This window comes from Lygodium microphyllum, chromosome 10 (assembly GCF_053477565.2).
Source record: "Lygodium microphyllum isolate KBCC chromosome 10, Lygodium_microphyllum_v1.1.10, whole genome shotgun sequence".
NCBI classification, from domain to species: domain Eukaryota; kingdom Viridiplantae; phylum Streptophyta; class Polypodiopsida; order Schizaeales; family Lygodiaceae; genus Lygodium; species Lygodium microphyllum.
Genome location: NC_141144.1, coordinates 93,890,344 through 93,911,686, shown reverse-complemented (window position 1 = coordinate 93,911,686; position 21,343 = coordinate 93,890,344). Strand labels below are relative to the sequence as shown.

Here is a 21,343-nt window from a genome sequence, read left to right as displayed (position 1 = left end):
CAACAGGCTTATGTTCTTCTAAAGCATCATCACAATCCGTTAGAAAGAGTATACCCTACATACGATATTTCCAAAGATCAAAACCATTTTCGTCAAACTTACGAATCTCAAAGAGATTCTTTGTGTCAGATGTAGATGCATTGCCAGCTATCTTCAGCAATGCACAACTGCAATAAAGGGCTGAATGCTTTCAGCCAATAGCAAGGTTTCTGAATGTAACAACAAGTACACTCTCTTGTACTTCCAAATTGTCCAAGAAGCAGATGTTTAGCTGTAAATTTCAGTCTCAAGCACTGATTATAGCATATGCACAAATCAAATATGATACATTTGCATTAAGGATAGCTCCCACTTCAATAGTACATCACGAAGATTCCCAAATGTAATGACCCAAATGCTATATTTACCACTGTTTCATTGCATAATGAGTATTCAACAATACATGTACCAAGAGAAGCTGCCCTTTTTCAACATTTGAAGCATCCAAAACTCTAAAGACTCCCACTCAGCTGTGAATTTGCTGCAAATTTCATTGTCTAGTCTCAAAACGACTCAAAAGTACATCACCAATGTGAAAAGCCCCAAAATTTCTGCAGTGAATTTGCTCCAATTGCATAAATACATCTTCCCAAGCATCAAGTGTGGACTAATGTTGCAGAAATTTCATGATTTTTGCAAAAGCCCCAAATTTCAGAATCCAACAGTGCACAATTTTCAAGAAATTGGCTCATCCAAGAAAAAAATTCACTTGCATTTAAGAATCCCCAAAAATTTATGAGGCATGTGCACTCAATGTTTGCAATTTATGGTCCAGAGGTCACTGCAATATGTGTTAGGCACCAAATTTGGGAAAAGCCCCGAATTTTAAGACACAGATTGGCACAAATTTGCACTCTGTGCTTGTATGTGTGAATACCGTTAGAGAGGGAAAACTAAGGTGAAGAAAATTAAGGGAAAATGGACCGTTGACCTTCTGCCCGTCGTTCGTGCAACCGAACACCCTGTCACCCGTCACGTGGAAGCCTTCTGGTTCTGTCGCACAATGGTCGCCTCCAGCTCCATTGTGCAGCAACGTCGCCTCTAGCCCCGTCGTGCAGCAACATCATGTAGTAGTCGCCTACCGGTCGTCAGTCAGTCTGACGCCCGTTATGCCTGCACCCGACTAGTTGCCTGTACGTTATGCCCGACCAGTTACCCGACCAGTCAGTCGACTTGATATCTTCTTGTCTACTCCTCAATGGCTTGCATGAGACATTGGCTCTGATACCAGTTTGCAGAGTCGAAGCGGAAGCATATAGAGAAAGAGAGCTGAGAGTAGGCACAGTAATCGAGGAGTTTGATAACTCAGAGCTGAACAATGTTTGATAGTGATAGAGGGAGAGTGAGTCGTGGGATAGGTGTGAACTAGCGTGGTACACACAAATAGTAAAAGAATGTATTTATACTTAGGATACTGTACACTTACACCCGTTAGGGTGGGTTTACATGTGTGAAGTAATATATACACGGGAAAGCGCGTAAAGGGCCTTTACATCCAACAATGGATCCCATCTCATCCTCTTTGATGCCTAGACGAGCTGGCATGTCAACAGAGATGAAGTTGGCTTGTGCACCATTATCAAAGAAAATCAAAGCATGCCGATCCCTAATTTTATCCCATGCTATGCACAACTCTTTAGCATCATCGTTGGGCTGATCACTAACAATATCAGGTATCGATCCCACTAATATTTTGGGCTTCTTTCTCTTCGGATCTCCCTAATTTTTTGATTTTCTAGCTACTTATTGGGATAGTCCCTTGCAATGTGATCCTTTTGTTCACAAATGAAGCATTTATTTGCAGCCATCAATTCCTTACATTGTGCCAATGTGTTCGAGCCCTTTCTTTGCTGTTTGGGTCTCTTTTCAAGTTGATTTTCAGATTTTCCCCTTTTCCCAATCTTAGACAACTTTTTATTCGGCTTCTTTCCACTCTCTAGGAACCCCAGATCCTTTCCATGCAGCAAAGCATCTACTATAGTAGCAGTCTCTATGAGCTGAGACATGCTATACATGATGGATTTAATGCAAAAATCCTTGATTCCTTTAGGTAGCTCATAAGCGTATTTTTCCATTTGCTCATGACGGGATACAAGGCGATAAGAACTGACAGACAACGTTGCATCCCAAAACTTATTATTATATTGCTTCAAATTCTTACATTTCTTAGCATCCAGCTTATTCCAAGTTGTCATGTTGTCCACCTCAAAGGTACTTGTCAACCAATTCGATGTAAACATTTGCTAAAATTATACCCGGTTGACGGTGCTCTACCTTGCATCAAAAGAGTGGACCACCATTGCAATGTATTCCCCTTCAAGACAGTGATTGCCTTTCGAATCTTTCAGGACTTGGTGAAGTTCCCCTTTGAATAGGATGTATCAAATTGCTGAATGAAAGCCAAAGCTTTCAGCCTATCTTGTGCACCATTGAAGGACTCAAACTTCACAGCTTTTCCACCCTTATCATAGTCTTTTGTTGCCCCTTTGGATGTCAAGTTGTCATACAATGGCTATTGCAAAAAGAGTGCATTTGTTGAATTGACATCAAAACCAACACCAAACGGAGCATTTGTATGACCAACACTTATTTCATGAGCCCCATAAACATTCGGGGGTGCAAATGCATTACTAAACATGCTACTTTGTGCTTCAAGCATCAAGCCAATGCTGCCATACATTCTCGTATGTGGTCCCTGTCCAACCATAGCATGAAAAATCATGCTTTCACCAAAGTATCTTGGTTGTCCCATCATAGCATGCATACCCGGTTGTCCGACATCCATTGGATTGGCACTTTCACGATGGCCTTGCACTTGCATTCCTTGCCTCGTAGGTACTAATTGTTTTGCTTCATTAGCATCTTTGGGAGCTTCAAGTGAAGGCTTTGGCATTACCTTTGGTGTAGCTTGCTGTCCCAAAGGTGTAGAAGAAGACTTTTTCTTCTTGTCCTTGCTGTCCATCTTCGGAGTATTAAAAAATTGGGTAAATTGAGGATCCTTTGCCGATTTAGCAAAGAGATTTGCTGCTGTTCTCATCCGATTCTTGAATTGGTCATCAAATGTCTCTTCACTTGTTGGTCATCAGCCTCGTTATGCCTTGAAGGCCTTGCATCTTGCCCCACAACAACAATTTCAGCTTACGGTCCATGGTTTGAGCCTTGTCCCAGATTAGGCATTACATTTCCTTCTTTCCCATGTGAGTGTCCATATTGAGAGGCATCATCATTGCTTGATTGCATCTCATTGTATAAAGACATATTGCTGTAATTTCTCAGTTGAGAGCAAAATTCAGTACCGACTCAAAGCTTTGGCTTGCAAGTAGGTACCTCGGGCCCACCAAATCAAGCGATTGAGTGGTATCTTGGCAATGGAGCCATGAAACCAACCTTCCTCTTCGGATAGGGTGGTAAAACTTGATCAAGTACTTAATTATAGCAATTAATAACTAAGCGTAAATTGACATGCACACATTATCTTAATAATCTTGGACAATAGATACTCGATGGCCTTAAAACTAGCACTCCTTTTGGTATTTCTTTATCTTTAGTTGCTAATGGATAGTGTATAAGTTAAGATTTCACAATCTCCTTTGTTGATCCAAAAGCCCCTTGCTGCACATACAATTAGCAAGCAATTTGGGCCAATTGGCCCTTGATTTCACCCAGGACTTGTATGAATGAAACCACCAACTAGCCAAATGCTGCCCCTATTTACAATGGATGGGTTGGCATTTGAATTCCTTAATAATTACATAGATTTCAAGGGCTGAACTCAGTGTACGATGCCTATTCATGTTGGCATGGGTCCCAAAGTGGCTGTCAAACCCTAATTTTTGCAAAAATTTGGGGTTTATAGCAGAAATCCTCTTGTTCACCAAATATGACTTAGATTTGCTTCAAATGGTTGAGAGATGTTGAGAATGGCTAAGTACAAGTTGAGGAAGGTGAGAGAATGCTAAAAGAGAGAAAATTTTGATTTTCAAGTGAGAAAAGTCGGAAATCTAATTGTTGCTTGTACTAGAAAGCATTTAATACTGTCGCCAATTGCTCAAGAGGCCCCAATTGCTATCGCCAACCCCAATCTGCTGTCGCCAGCTCTTGGAAGGGCAAGAATTACTGTTGCTTGCTCCAATTTGGTCTTCTCTTGCCCTTGGTTGTCTCAAATGGTCCTCCAATCGCTATAGATTAGACCAGCAACATCTCCTTCCTCTCTCTTGTAGGCCGAATGAATTGAATCCATCTCTTTAGCCCCCAAAAACGTTTTTTCAAATTTCATGGGTATTTTTGCCAAGTGACAGCCTTTTAAACCCATTTTTCAGCATTATCCAGTTATTTAATTAATTTTTAAAATTAAATAAATTTGAAAACTAATTTCAGCCCTTCTGACCCTACCCAAAATTAAATGTGCCTATCCATAGTTAAATTAGCTAGGCCTTTTGTAACTTGGAGTGGTTCCCAACCTTTGTTGACTTTTAGATTGACATTAATTAATTAATTAAATAATTCTAGTCCCTCGTATCACCATTGACACTTATTGACCAAACAATTGTCTTGGGGTCAAAACTGACACCAACTGACCAACAAAACCCAATTGGCATAACTTATCTCAACTTTTGCCTTTGACACCCATTGTATCCTTGGGGTTCTTGGCATGTTACCATGAAATAACTGCCGTGTGCATCACATGTGCTAAACAACCTTGCACATTTGATTAATAACTTAATCAAATGTTATTGGCAAGATTAAAGCATCTTAAAACTTCACGTCCCCGTGACAGTTGTCACCCACCTTTGACATTCCTTGTAATAGTAGACACACAGCGGTGACTTGCCTTTGACAGTCCTCCATACTGCTTGCACAGCCAAAACACTGCTCCAGCAGTACTTGCAAGTGCAGCAAGGACAGCTTTTGATCTCGTCACCCCCAATCTTGAACAGCTTGCAATTGTAGTATGCAGTTCCAGAAAAGTAGCTGCAAAATTTTGCAGCGTCTGTGAATGGCAGAATCACTGATGAAGGACAAAACAAGAAAATGTACCTGCTATGAGCAAGACTGCAGGAAGTCTTGGTGACAACAAGTAACTTATGTAGGAGAACATGCGCTTGCCATTGGCTGATGGAAATCAAAGCCTAAGCTCATACCCAGGTTAACTTGCTCAAGGATGAAGTACATATAACTGAAGGATAAATGCACAAGGAGACACCCATACTGTTGCTGCTATAGAGGAGCTTGCATTGCCAAAATGATGCATTTACAAATGGGTTTACTCTCTCAGGCAAAACATTGACCACAAGTCCTAAGCACACAAGCTATGCCTCGATATCTACAAGTGATGTCTTTATACACGACAAAGATGTAACTTGAGCCACTAACATGACTTTCATAAACTTGAGCCTCAAAAAATAAAGGGTTGATAAGTCATATATTTTTGAAGCAATACGTTTTGCTATGCGTAAGTTACAATATCAAGGAATGTAATTGAACATTCTTTTGTAAATTTTTAACTTATATAGTGTTGCATTAGCAACAAATGAAACATTCATATTGTCTGACGCTGTAAGGTCACACAATATTGCATCAGTATCTGATAGATACTACTAAGTTGCAGAGAGAAGCATTTAAATAATGTGTACACTCAGTTAAGAAAGATATTAATGGCAGGGCTTTGGCACATGCAGGTTGTTGTGTGTATGCCCATATAGGATCAGCTGCTTTTGGGTGTTAAACAACTTGTATGTTATCATCCTGTGTGCCTAATACATACCAGTGGAAGGTCCTGTCAAGTATCAATCTCCATGTGGTTTCTTCATTACAGTCAATTCAAATAAAGAACTTGCAGAGGGATGTTGCTGTGAGGGAGGGAGCACCTAACTTATAATATATATAATAAGGTTTTATTCATTTAGTGGAATCATGTCTTAGCATCTTCAAGAAGGTTGTCTGTCCTGAATAATGGAACTGCTGCATCAACATATGTAAGCAAATACAGCATATGAGGTGAAGATGCTTGATTAGCCAGCGCATGGAGATGCCCCTTAAATTGTTCAACTTTAAACTGAAATTTTTAAGTGCTCCATCAATCCAAAATTCAGATGTTTCCACAGACAACCATTCTAATGAACAATCTCAGACAATCTCAGCACTAAATTATGAAATGCAAGAATCAAAAGATACATGGTTTCCTGCCCCTTCAAATTTTGGGTTGTACAGCTACCAGGCCGTTTGAATTTTATACATGTGATTTGTATCAAGCCTGTCATTTGCGTAATCTATGTTGGTATGTCCATTAATATTAACCAGTATATCTTATTTTCCTGTTCGTTCTTTCTTACCATTACATCTGCTTCTGCATTGAAAGCTAATTTACATATTCGTCCATGTTACATTCTGCATGCCTCTCCTCTTTCTGGCTCTAGAGGTCTTGTACACAGATGTATACAATGCCACTTTTTCCCTATTCAACGCTAGTTCAGTATTCATACACTGTACATTGTGTGTAGCTCTCCTCTTTCTGGCTTTAGATGTCTTGCACATATATATATGTATACAATGCCATTTGTGATCTGTGATCAAGTGCTCACTGTACCTGCATGACATTCATTATTGACCATTTGATAGAGTTTGTCAGGTTAAAAAATATTCATTTTTTGATTTTAATGGCACTGCAACTTAAAATCCAAAATGCAAACCCACAAATTATTTGATTTTCTGTGGAGGCAAAGACTGTCATAATTATTTGAGTTTCAACCTTGCTGCCTAAGGACTCCCATTAAAAAATGTATGATCTTTTTTCCACTGGTATATTCATCTCTTGAAAAGCGCATGACACGTTCATGTTTTGTGAAGTGCATGAGCTCTCTGCATTCAATGCTGAGTTACCTGTTCATTGCTACAAGCCTTGTATAACCAGAGCCACCTAGGTATGTTCCAAAGATGAGTGCATTGTAGTACCACGTTGTTTCAAAACCTCTGGAACGAAGAGTTTCTGTTGATCATGCTTTGTTCAAAATTTCCGTATGCATTCTTTTGCTGCTTGTATGGGTATGTTCCAAAGACGAGTCCTTTAGACTGTTTATTTCAAAATGCAAGAGTGAAGTTTCTCAAAGACCATGTTTTGTTCAAAAATTTCTAGTTGCAATATTTTGCTGCTTCCGTGCTCCACAACAGAGTTTGATGTGTAGGCCCTATCTCTTTCCTGTAAACCTGACGTCTGCAAGGAGTATATCAAAACTTGTCAATAACTGATAGTCAAACATTTGATCTTCTTTCAAGCATATTTGTCGAACTCATTCGAGACTGGAATTTGATACCATTGTAGTGAGAATTTTACACCATGTGGCACTAAAGATTATGGGTTCTTATATCACCTTTGATGTTTGTTCATTAGAACTCTAAATAAATAGCATGTTACACATTACAAATAAAATACCTCCGTGCAGAAAAAGTAATATCCAACCAATGCTAACTCAGGATACTGCATATAAGTATGCAATTGCAAGGAAGAAAGGATCCTTATTGATTTCTCTTGAGTTGTCCATAGTGATCAGTGCAGTCAATTCGATAGACAAAAACAGATACTTATCTATATGTTACCAATGTAAAGCATTGAGAGTGTGGATTTGTCGTGAAGTCTACATGTCCTAGATGTCTAGTTGTGAATGAGGAATTTTAGACCAGCATGGATGCTTGTCATATGGACCTTTTTAAAAAAGAAAAGATCCATTGAAAGTTTCTTGTTGGACTTACGATTCATATTACTTTGTCAAGGTATTGTATGAATTAAATTAATTTGTAGTAAGGATTGCTATGTGATGCTTGCAGAAGTTACTGGCAAATCTCAAATGCATCAATTTAATGTCCTATGTAACTCAAATTTGATGATCTCCTCAACGGAGAAGATCTAAAGTTCTTGTGGAAAGCCTTTGAGTATTTCCTGAAGCTTAAGCATGCATCCGATACCTGCTGAAGACACCAAAGTCGATTGTTGTTAGCTGGAGGAAAGAGAGTGATTGAGAGAGCCAAACAACTTCACTGAAATTGTGAAAGGAGGTAGACAAGAGCACATCAAGTCTTTTATATCCAAGAACATAAAATGCATAGATTTGTGTAAGAGCTACCCACTAGCCGATGTCTCCATTTTGGAGTTATGCACTGTAGGACGTAAGGTGTGAGGCATGAGGAAATTATCTGATTTCTAATAATAACTAAGAAGATAATAGATTAGTATGCAAATGGCTGAAAAAGGAGAGTCAAAAAATTCTCTCTTTTTCTCTTCCTAAATGAATGAAAGCATGGCCTTTATGCATATTCATAAAGAAAGGCAAGGGCTTCTCTCAAAAGTTTGTGATCTTGTTGTTGCAAGGTCACACTACCTATGTGAAATATAAGATTTCTATGAAATCTAGGGCTGCAATTCAAAATTCTAGATGGACAGGAAGCATTCTGTATGGCCTTCACATTACAGCTGGAACTACTACAGGAGGAAAAATCAGTTACTGTGTTAAACCTATTTAACTTACTCAAATGTTTTGTTATGAATGTAATCTCAAAGAAGTTGGAAGAAAACATCAAAACTACATATGAATGACCAAACTTGTGCAAACAGCAAATGTAAATATGATAGAAACATCAGTGGGCTTCACTGCACAATAAAAAATGTCAACAGCTGAACTTCGATATTGTCGAACAATAAAGTTATATGCAGTCCCCTATGTAAGGATATACCTCTTTTAAGCGATCATTATTGCATGACTTTTATGGAGACAGTTTGTGAGCTAAAGTGTAGAGCTAATTATTTCTGTATTATCATGCAGATACTTGTTACTGATTAGCAGGCTCTTCTAAGTAAGAAAACATAAATATCAAATAATTAGTTGAATGTGATACATTATATCATGGGTTCAGTTTTGATAACTCAAGGTTGGGACAGTTATCACACAGTCATGACCAGAATTTATGCTGCTTTATTGTCCTTGTCTCTTACTAGATTCAAAGCTTGTTACAATTAGGGTTAACTTTCTCTTTCAATAACTTTGGACCGGATGGACCTCAATTACTCTCAGTTGCTGGCTGATAAGTCAAGGCTGTAGCTTTATTCTGACATGGAGGCTTCCAATTTGTTCATGAGGAGAATCTTATTTTAATCTTTCCAGTTTTCTCAGCCTCAGTTTGTGATACTCTCTTCTTGAAATTGCAGATAATTGCATGTTGCGTTGATGCACAGGCTGACAATGGAGTTTCAATCATTACTTTGAAAGAGGTGAAGCATTCATGTCTAAATTGCAGTTCGTATCATACGTTTTCAGATTAGTGCTAATTTGATTAGTTATGACATTGCAGGCGGCAAGTCAGTATAAAAAAGGAGAGAGGGTGGGATATGCTGAACCTGTGCCAGGGTTTGAACTATACCTTTTTCCTGGTGGTGGCACCTCCTTGAAATTATTGGTTGAGCATGGATACTTGTCTGCAGATCAGATTTTGGCTGAGGAACAAGGGATTTTAGTAGGGTTCTTAGTATGCCGTAAAAATGTAATACCAATGAACCTAACTCACAAAACATCCAGTCAGTACTTTACTGCAAATAGACATGCATTGTCTGCACAATTGGATTCACCAACACGTCCTAGTGAGACTCAATGGACAGGAAATGCAGCTAAACTCCCTAGTTCTTCTAGTGGCATAGCATCAAAATCAGATTCTGAAGATAAAAAAGCAACTTTATCTCTTGCAAGCGCACAATCAAACATTGCCAAACCAGATGGTAAAGCGGATCCTGCAACAAGTAACAGCGTACCAAATAGTTTACAGAGTGCATCTTTACCTGATGTGGCAGGATCCATGCATATTCCCCAAGATCCAAGAGGAGCCATGCATGCAAAGCCACCAACAGACTGGTCCATGAAGGAATCAATTCAAGAGGAAGATATTGGTGATGACCTACCGCCTGGATTTGCACCAAAAAGCATGACCTTTGTGAAGCCTGGTATTGGGCTTACAAATCCAGAAAATGATGATGATGATGATGACCTGCCCGAATTTGATTTTGCATCTCAAACAACAGTATCTTTAGCTCCAACTTCTGTTAGGTTGCCGGAAGTAGCAGGTTTGACCCCATCCTCCTTGCCAGCATCGCTGAGCATGCCGTCTTTTACTCAGGGCCCAGTTTTTCCTCAACCACTTCAATCTCCACAGCTAACGGTTTCCAGTGAACACAATCGTGCTGGCCATATTCTCTCTCAGTTTTCAAGGCCGGCACTTCCTCTATCTCATGGACCTATGGAGCAAGTTAATCCAAACTTACACTTACCTCAGATGCCTCAACAATCACATTTCCCTGCATTGCCCCGGCCTCCTGGGCCAGTTCCATCTGTCCAGCATTTCAATTTCTTTCCCCCAAGGCCTCCTGGTATACCGGGGGATAGGACGGTGATTGCCCGGCCACCAATGAATCATAGTCAAATGCCTGGTTCTGGATTGCATGGGGATCGCCTGGATGCTTTTATGAATCAACCTCCAACAAATCAGCCTATCTTGCCTCGCCCCTTTGGGAATCCCCCAAGACCTGAACAACTCCCCGCTAATTTTGAAGAGCAGAGGGGAAGGAGTGAGCCAACTTCGTCAAGTCAACAAAATTTTCAACCGCTTCTACAGAACTTTGGCACCTCCAAAGATACAGCTCGAACTCAAGCAAGCAGCATATGGGATGATGATGATGACATGCCAGAGTGGTGCCCACCAGCCTTAGTGCAACCAGATAACCGCCAGCAGGGGCCTCTTCTGTCCACAGTACCTCCAGCAGGTGGACACCCAGGTGTTCTGGAACCAGGTCGGCCTCACACGCAGGGTCGAGGGTGGCATGGGGGTCCACACTCAATGGCACCAGAGCCGAGAAGACCACCCCCACATGCAGATGGGAGAGGAATACTTCAAGCACCTCGACCTCCTAGCACTGTACCTCCACCCCCACCTCCATTGCGGTTTCCTCCACCACGGGGTGGAGCACCCATGGGAACAAGACCAGAGCAAGTGTTGGGGGGCCAGTTGAACAGTAGGCAGGCCAGCCATAGGGAGTCTAAGAGAGTCAAGTAACAATGAGAGCAGCCACATGTTGTCTATGAGAAGTTCTTGCGGTTAAGCAGGTAGTATTACTGTAATTCTTGCCCTGTCAGAATAGACTTTTCGGCAGGGCCTTTCAGTGTTCAAGCTGAACATACAAATGATGCCTTTTTCATGGCTAGTATGAGCTCGAGTGATGTCCATTATCAAATCAGATGCTGCACCTTGTGTGGCTGGTGGAGCTCCTTGCCCAACAATGGTAGGGGCTCTTGGATACTTGTATTTATCACAGCCGTTCATCTTGCAGACAGGCTTTCAATCAAGATACATAGGGTTCACGATTGCAGCATTGTGCCTTTTGGGTGGAGATGTTCAGAATGCCAAATACATGATGTTTCCCAAGGCCAAACACATAAGTTGCTTCTCTTTTTCATTCACCGTGCTAATTTATGAAGCAATTTACAAACAGACATCTGCTGCATGTGTTTGGCATTACCGTTGTTTTGAGTGTTTGCCACTCTGGTGTTTTGGAAAGGCAGCGGCAGGCTATTGGAGAGAGACACTTACAGGATGAGACACTGGGATAAGCATGGCTGCCCAAAGTGAAGATGAACTATGTATGTAGATGTGTAAAAGTAGAGCACGGTTGGCGATGGTGTCTGTGCCGTTATGCGCTTATTTAGTGAAAACAGGTGCATCCTACCCATCTAAGTTAAAATTTGCAGCTTGGAGATACAGAATCACTGAATGTTGCCTTTTGTTAGCTGATTTTTAATCCTTGTTTACGTGAGCGATGCCTTGTCCGTTACGAAGATCCCAGTTGTCTGAGTTGATGGTGCGCGCACACACACACACACACACACACACACACACACACACACACGCACGCACACACAGACACACAGAGTATGTGCGACTCATCATGTTTGAAAGCAATTTAGGATTGTAAAACGTGGAGACACAAGCAAGCAATGCCCAAAAGGATTGTCTTGAGACACCAGAATTTCAGGGTTAAGTGAAGGTGATGAGTTTGGCACAGTATACACAAATTGACGCATGTTGCGCTTGTGCTTGTGCTTGTGCCATTCGATGTGCGTGCCCTTTACAAATAATCGATTGATTGTGCAGTATAAACGATTGATTGTTCATGTGTTTAGGGTTACACGTGTGTGGCCTCTTTGTGTTGTGTGTGTGATTAGCTCTGTGGGGTCTTTGTGTGTCATGTGTTGTTTGTCTGATGAAATCATGTCTATGCTTGCGGTGAGTCGTTCATATCCTGATGCTCTAGATCTTGTTATAGCTTGCAAAGCATCTCTGTCCCATTCCCACACGTGCTCAACCTCCTAGGCGAGAAGGAAAGACACTAGTGCCTTGCCAAAGGCTCACAATCACTCTTTCTTTTCAAGATAGTATTAAGTAGAAGAGGCATATTTGAGAAATCCCTTTTACTCGAAGGGGTAAATTGAAATAGCTTCTAGAGTTTCAAATAGGAAAGTTTGACTTGACACATATGTCTAGCTTGTTTTTAAAGCAAAAAAGAATCAAGATGTAAAGTTGTATGTTGCTATTTACTTTAAAGTCAAGCCTACAAGATGCTGGGAAAGATCAAGACATAAGAGTTGTATGCTACTATTTAGGTTAGAGGCAAGTCTGCAAGATGCTAGGAAGATTCTTTGTGGTTTTGTAGCTCGATATCGTACCCTACGAACAATTAATAGAGGCTTTTGGAGCACAAGGACCGACTTTTTGTATGTAGTTATGGTTCACTTAGGTTTTTGTGTTGAATAGGATTTAGTTTGTCCCCTTCAACTTGGCCCAACGTCTCATCAAGAACTTGATGATTGGGTTATTTATTATGGTGATCATTCTACTTCTAGAAGAGCTAGACCCTTAGAAAGTTGATGGTTGACTCAAAGTTTCAGGTCTTTTAGATGGGATGGACTCTCAAGGATCAAATGATCTAGCACAAGGGTTTCGACACCTCAAGTCTAAAACATGTAGTTTAATTAGTGCATCATGATTTAAGGGATTGCCACTATCCTTTACTTTTCAGACTTTTGCTTTGGATTTGTACAGATTGAGTTCATAGGGTGACGTGCTTGGTTAAAGAGGTCAATTATGTTCGTGACATGACAATGAATTAAAAGAAAAAACCAAATTCCATTATACATTTTGAAAATTTCAAAGGTACCCCTCAAATTCCAAAAATCACAAAAAATACCCCTCATATTTAGTAAAAGTTTGCAATGTACATCTCCATCTTGGTCAAAATCCCAAAAATGCCTCTCAACGTGTTCCAAAATTCCAAACATGTTCGTTGTATTTTGCAAAAAATGTCTTAATCCACCATATTGTGCAAGAATTAAATTAGAATAAGTATGTGTCATCAATGATGGATGATAGAATGATGGTTTATTAACACCTATGTGATGGGACAACTCATGATCAATGTTTGAGCTCATTTGCATGGATTTTCATTGAAGGCATTTTGGGTAGATTCTTAGAATATAAAAAATGGACTATTTATAGTGTGGAGTAGTTTGACTACAAAAGATACAATAGTTTTTTTGTTACTTACACATAGTGAGGGGTATTTGGGAATCTCTACAAAATTGAATGCATTTCCAAGATTCTCTATCTAATTATTAGATGGACACACATGCTTTGAAGCAATTGATTAACGTGATGTAGCACTTGGTTCACATGATCCTAAAGTTTCACCCTACATTCACCTAAGAAAAATGGTCAAAATCTTAGCTAAGAATAAGAAGTATTGCATGGGTGACTATTCATTAAAGCTCTCGAGAAAAAATCCTTAAATTTGGAAAGATTGATGAGAACATGGTATAAAAATTTCAAACATCCACGCTAGATTTAATTAGCTCTTTCAAGGTGAATTTGGAAGTTCTAATTGAGAAAAACTTAGAGCTTACCATAGGGCTAGAGGTTTGATTGAGGAGCTTTTGAAGTCTAGTCTTTCATCGAAATGATGAGTGGAACAAAGTGACATTCACCCTCTTGTACATCATCAAAAAATTATTCAATGCCTTCTATGCCCTTGTGAATAAAATTGTTTGACCTTGATTGAATATGGTTGTTCAAGGCATGATCTTTATGGTCATGAAAGAAGAAAATAAAGAAAGCGAAGGTAAAATACAACAAGCGGGCATGATGGTACCTTATTGTCTCTCACTACAACAATCTCAACTTACCTTTAAATATGACAAACCAAGGCCCATAGCTTATGACTAGATAGAAAAAGATGCAATGTCAAATACGAAGGAGAGGAATCGAGGGAAGCAAGAAGGAAAGCCTTACATTCTCAAAGCCAAATGTATGAATGTGAAGGAGAGGATTCACAAGAAGCAAGAAGAAAAGCCTTACACTCTCACCTCTTTAACCAATAGATTCTCATGAAAGCTCACAATATGAGAGAGAGAGAGAGAGAGAGAGAGAGAGAGAGAGAGAGAGAGGTTTGCACAACAAGATCTCAACTTTCATTGGTTATTTTGAATTATTGGAGTTTGGATAGGTTTTTAATCCTTTCCCTAGTGTTGGGCCATGCATTGCTCATTACAACACTCAACTCTTGGCATTTGCAAGAATAGTGGGATGTTGCAATTTGCATGAGAGAGGGCTCAAGGCTCATATTTTCTACAAATTTTGCCATGATTTGTAGGGCTAAAACATAATTAGTGGATTCAAATAAATAATTTACAAAAAATGATTCTTCATGCACTCACATATTTAATTTTTGATGACATTACATTTGAGTTTTCTTCGCTTGTTTCCTTCCGCTGCTTGGAGTCAATTGTTTTGTCTAGTTTCTCTCTTTCTTTATCTTTTTACTTTGCCCTCTTTCTAAATGATGGCAGTCCCTTGGGACTTGTTGATAGTGGGGTTAGAAGGAAGGATTGTTGGAGGAAGTTGGATATACTATAATTGTAGTAGTTTTGTTAGGTGATATCACCAAAAGAGGAATCATAGATATTTGTGTTGGGATAAGCATTGTTCATTCATAAATACTCCAAGCATGGGGTACTACCAATAGAGAATGTAAACTTTAATATGATAGTGGATGATGGTTTAAAAGGATTGGTTAACTAGCTAGAATAATCATGTGACAAGGATCACAAAAGGGCTTTGTAGAAATTTTGACTCTCATTAAGCCCTTAGAATGCCTAGTTTTGGGTAAACATGAATGTGTCATACAACATGCGATATCACCAGAATAGCTATTGAGTTTTCCAAGGTGAAGGTAATATAAACCATTCCCATCCAACAAATACCAAAGATGTTGAAAAATTTATCATCCATATAGAATATTATAAGTAGTATGTGACCATTTCTAGACATTGTACAAGTTGCTTGTAATCTTTGAATGGATCAAGAAATAGCAATATGTATATATGACAATAAATATACATTTTATGTCTACATCAATTTTATGAGCACCATATTAGTCACTTATAGAATATATCCATATTGATGCATCCAAGGTCAATATTGGGGCATTATTGTGCTGGCCTGTGAACACAACACAAAAGTTTTGGTGAGCTTCACAAATAGGAAACTCATTAATACTAATATAAACTATTCTACTAGTAAAAAGTGGGATGGATTGCGTTACCTTTTAGCTACCCTATTCACATTCTTTTTAGATCATTAGACTTCGTCGTATCTCATGAACCAACCATGCACAACTAGATGAGTTGCTTGATGGCTACTTATACTACTTGAATTTAACTTCTCTATGGTAATGCATAGAGATAAACAACAATTTATGGAAAACTACTTGTCAAGAATTCCAAGTGAGAAACTTGCATAAGACATAATGTATAAATTATTAGATGCTCACATATTTCAAACTACATAGGAGGCCAAATTGTTTAGAGTAGATCTCCCTTATTAGTGGGTTGATGATATTGCACATTCTGAAGCATGGATTGCTAATGGAGAAGGCTAGACTCAACACATCTACTCATTAAGACTCAATCCTATCAACTAATTGTAGGACAACTTTATTGGTAAGGGCAAGATGATCTATTGAAGAGATGCATATGTGAGCATGAGATGCTAGATCTAGTCTAAGAAACTCATAGGGGGTAGCAAACAATCACTTCAATGGAAACTCAACTACACAAAAAGCAATGCAAGCTCAATTTGTGGTGGTTGATGGTAAACATAGATCAATTGGTAAATTGTGACAAGTGTGAGTGTGCTAAGGTGATAGAAAAGGAAAATCGAAGTTATGCCCATCAATCCTTTGAGAAATGGGTGGTTTGACTTCAATGGACCCATTAGTTGTGTAACTTGCGACTCACAAGAATGATACATAATAGTTGCAACCAACAATCTTACAAAATGGGATGTGACTAAAATAACAAAAAGAATGATGCTTGATCAAGTTCATGTGGAAGCAAGTCATCTCAAGATGTAGCTACCTCATTGAGATTGCAAGCAACAAAGGAAGCTACTTTCTCGAGCATCTATTATCTACCTTCATGAAGTCCTTCCTCTCGATAAGAGAATGGCAACTTAAGTCCATGAACAATATTTTGATTAATATTCTTGAAGACTAGGATAATAAACTCATGATAACATTGTGGGCCTATCAAACAACTTAAATAATGCAATATTCGATCAACTTATGTCATTACACATATCAAGTTTTTCATCCCTAGTTTATGGATAGCATTGCATGAACTAGGAGGAAATTAAGTTGGGATGAAGCATCTCATAGAGCTTGAAACATAATTGGAAACTTGTATGTTAGCCATGCACACTCTAATATTTGAAAAAAGCATGATGAAAGAATCTTGAGGATTGTCATTATTGAAACATTACAATGATATTTCCACATATTGTTAATTTGAGAAGATATTGGAAAAGAAACACTACATGCATTCAAGTACATCACGGGACCACAAAAAATAATGCAAAACCTTGAAGTTGCAATGACTAAAATGGAAATAGGACTCTTCTTAATGCTAGGGACATAGAGTACATTGTGCAATGTCAAAGGAGTGCCAAAAATAGAGACAATCTACAAATGACCAATGCCTCTGATTGCATAAGAGGCATTTTTAGCACACATGATTGTACCCCCCCCCCCCCCCCCCCTCGATACCTGAGAGAGAGATTAAAATAATGCCCGGTAAGAGGTGATGTGCTTAGATGCACAACTATTGAAATACCAAGTAGAAGCGGCATCAATGAAAGAAATGCAAGTATCATGAATAAAAGGATTGTTTTGACAGTGAATGAAAAAGTACAATCCTTAAATTGAGAATAGTTTGCAATCTCATGTGTGAGAGCAAGACCAAACTCCTCCTCCTCCTCCTCCTCCTCCTCCTCCTCCTCCTCCTCCTCCTCCTTCTTTGATGCAATGCACTTATGACATTTAGTGATGTTGTGCCTGATCTTTTGACAATAATTACACCTCTTAGATTCATTAAATGTACCCTTTGAAGGGTTGATAGAGGATGGGACCAACATGGAAGGATGTATTCGATGGAAAAGGAGTGGAAGTAGAGGGATGAACAAGATGAAACTTTACTAATTTTTGACTAGCACCCTTGTCTATTACCTTTAGTTTGGATTTTCCATGATGATGGGTGGAAAAGGCCTATTTGGTTGCCATGGAAGCATTGTAGTTGAGATGACAATGTTCTTCCTACAATAAAAGAGACACAAGATGGTTGAAATCAGAGATAACTTAGTTTCCCATAGTACCAACTGCAAGGTGGTAGCAAAACCTTGATATGACTCTGGTAGGCCATTAAGAGTGATGGAAACAATCTAATTATTTGGGAACTCTTCATCATTATTTAATAAATGTTCACGATCTTTGATGCTAGTGAGATAGGCTTCCATGTTACTTTCTTCTTCCATGTGAATGTCTTCTTGTTGTTGCTTATGTAGGTATGCAACATGTGCTTCATTACACACTTGATATAATGATGCAAGCTTATCCCATACATCCTTGGCGGTCATGCATGTGTAATGATACCTCTCTTCATGAATAAAGTGATTAAGGCATGTGCTTGGGCATCCCAACCATCCCATCGAGTCACACCTTGAGTGGGAGGCAATGTGAAAGAGGAAGATGATTTGGGATAATGAGAGCCACCTCTTGATGTGGACATGGAAGGTGGTGCTGGCGTTGGAGAAGCCGGATGGTGTTGGAGAAGCTGGTCTTTGCTTGGGGTGCCATTGACAATATGCCATAAATTCTTTGTGACAAAAACATGTTGCATCTCACGTAAGCTCACATTAGATAATTGGTGTTGTCAAGCTTGTCATTGGCACCAAGTACACCCAACAAATCATTCTTGTTGCTAGCCATGAGTGGAAATCAACAATAAAACTATAATTTCCAAGTGAAGAGAGAGAAAATAAATGGATGCATAATAATACACCATTGATAGGAAAGATGCAAGCCACCTCAATGAAGCCAAATAGTATGAACAATAATTTTTTCTTACTATTTTCCTACTAAGGAGAGAATATTTGTTGAAAATAATAAAATTTAGAAATAAAATATTACTTGAACAAGGTGCCAATAAGCAATATGCTAAAATTAGAGATTAGTGGGCAGAGATTCTCTAAGAATGTGATCAATAGAAGTAGAATTTGATGAGAATTTTCCCAATAAATGCATCAAAATAATCGAATTTGTCTTCAATGTTAGGAAAAAATAAGATTGACAACAAAGTAATAAGATTTTTGAGCATAATGAGAGGAGAAAATGATTTGAGATAATAGCCCCAAATTTGGAGTATCTTGGGGATGGGATTGGTGGGAAAAGGCCCAAAATTTACCCAAAATTGAAAGAGAAATTGAAGAAATAGGATAAAATTATTACTCAATGCCATGTCTCAAGGTGAACTGAGCCTTGATTTTGAAGAAATTTGAGAGTTTTACAAAAGACCCAGATTTTTGGAAGAAATTGGGGTGAAATTGAGCTCGAATGGTGAAAAGCCCCAAAAGTTACTAAGAATTTGAAGAGAAATTTAAATAATTTTTGTGAAATATTTTAATCAAATATTGCTAAATCTCATGCCCATTAATGAATTGAGCCTCAATGTCGATGAAGAATGCCAAAATCTTGAAAAGTCCCAACTTTTTTGTGAAATTTGGGGAAAATTTGGTGAAATGGACGAAAAGCTCCAAATTCGATAAAGATGATGCATCAAATACCTTCAATCCAAAGATAAGATACATGAACTTGATGAAAGCACCAAACAATTGTGAAGATTGGTGCCATTTGGGAGAAATTTTGAGAAAAGCCTAAAATTTGTCCTCATCAGGAAGGGCCTAGTATGTGACCTAGGATTTTTAGTGAGAATTAAATGAGTTTTAAAAATTTAAGAAGAAATTTAGGGTGGGTGTTAGAGTTGTCGGTAGATGGGCAGCATTGATGATGATGTGGTACCAAAAAAGGATATTTGTCGATAAAGGATGTGATTATGAATGATCATTGGCTGATTGGTGAAGAGAAGGAGGCAAGGCAAAAAGGAAATACTTCAAGCAATAGATTCGTGACATTAGAAAGAACAAGTGTGGTTAGGTGATGCAACACATGTGACCGTATAGAACGGGTAGCACAATAGAAAGATTCAAGAGGCAGATTTGTGACATCGACAAGAACAAGTGTGGCTGGGTGATGCATCATGGGCGGCCACACAAATCAAGAAGCATAGCAGGAATATGTGAGTTGATTGAGTAGGTGGTGCAAGAAGTAGACCTAGCAACTAGTATTACTACTGAGCAAGTGGTTGCTTGTTGTCGATTGATAGTAGATGTGGACACACTAAGTGCAATGAGACCGAGGCTATGTGAAGGCAACCCACGAGTTGTAGATGATGAAACAAGGCCTAGTTGATTAGTAGTCTTGTTGTGGCCCTTCATATAGATGTTGAAGATGGAAGCCTTTGGCAAATGGAGTTCAATAATTGTGTGACAAGTTACTTTTGCGTGAAAGAAAATACCAAGTGGTGGAGATAATGACAACATGGTGGTATGCGACCATCGATGACCACTTTGTTAGGGTGATGAAAACTAGTGTAATGGCAATGGCTTTGTGTGGCAACAACTAGCCAAGGTATGGCGCTCAATGGCAATGGCTACGAGAAAGGTGGTCACAAGCGATGGCAAGGGTGATGAAGGTAAGTTGATCTGATACCACTATTGGCCTAGGTGTGGACTATTATGCAATTCTTTTAATAGAAAATGCATGAGAATGGAAGCATTATGCACAATGATACTCAATCACAATTGAGAGGTGGTGTATTAATGAGTGAGTGATAGTACAACACTCAAGGCAATCACAATGAATAATGCCACATTCATGTGCTAATGAGGCATAAATATTTTTTAAACAATAAAAATGAAACCTTAATAGCTTAACCATCATAGGAAACCCTAAATCTAGTGTCACTTGGTGCCTAGGACACTAGGGGCAACAACTGCATTGAATGATAGTTTAGATACCCAATGAGCCCCGATCATGCATCAAAGGGTATCAATGCCTAGCCAATGAGATGGCCTACAACTATTTATTTTTGCTTCCTTATAGACATACTTGTTTTGCATGATCAACAATGTACTTTCCCCCACATTTAAAGCATAACGCTTTCTCTTTACACTCTTTGAAAAGTTCCATGGGAGTTAAATTTTTGTCCATTAGTGCCTAAAGTATTTGGTGTCCTATTGTCACATTATTTTCTCTCATTTTTGGGTTGTTTGACTGCTATCTTAAAACTCCCTTGTTGTCTTGCTGTATTAAAAGGTGGGTGCGTTGGGACTTGAGGGCTACTATATGACATATTAGTGCTTCCAAAAGTTTTCCCAAATTGTCCCTGTTTGTTAGCAGCTTTGCTTTATCCAAATTATTGCTAAATATTCATCTATACTTACAAGCATATCTCTTTGGCAACTCTATAGCCTTGAAGCGATTGGAAGGGTTTTGAGCCATAATATTTGCTAGAAGACTAGATTCTAGCCCACAAATGTATTTGTACAACTTTGCATCATCACTAATACTCTCCACATATATGGTTAAATTCAGGAATCGATTGGTATACTTGCTCACTACTAAGTTTCTTTGATTATATTGGTACCATCTTCTAGCTAGCTTTTCTTTGTAGCATGGTCATAAATACTTGTGCCACTTGAGCTTTAAAAGTCTTCCCAACCATGAATTTGGTGATTTTTCCTCTTCATGTATCTCCACCATGTGTGTACA

The 21,343-nt window shown here is 38.9% G+C and overlaps 1 protein-coding gene across 2 annotated transcripts in view; it reads left to right on the top strand.

Moving 5' to 3' along the window:
* Nucleotides 1–11,930, top strand: part of LOC148030293 (uncharacterized) — a 51,284-nt gene extending 39,354 nt beyond the window's left edge. Inside the window, exons 5-6 of one of the 2 annotated variants that reach the window (XM_087686577.1) lie at nucleotides 9,236–9,298; nucleotides 9,379–11,930. In XM_087686577.1, the coding sequence (XP_087542703.1) occupies nucleotides 9,236–9,298; nucleotides 9,379–11,127 (1,812 nt within the window). In that variant the 3' untranslated portion in view covers nucleotides 11,128–11,930. The remainder of the gene's footprint in view (nucleotides 1–9,235; nucleotides 9,299–9,378) is intronic. The other variant, XM_087686576.1, reaches the window with a different exon arrangement.
* Nucleotides 11,931–21,343: the final 9,413 nt, after the last annotated feature.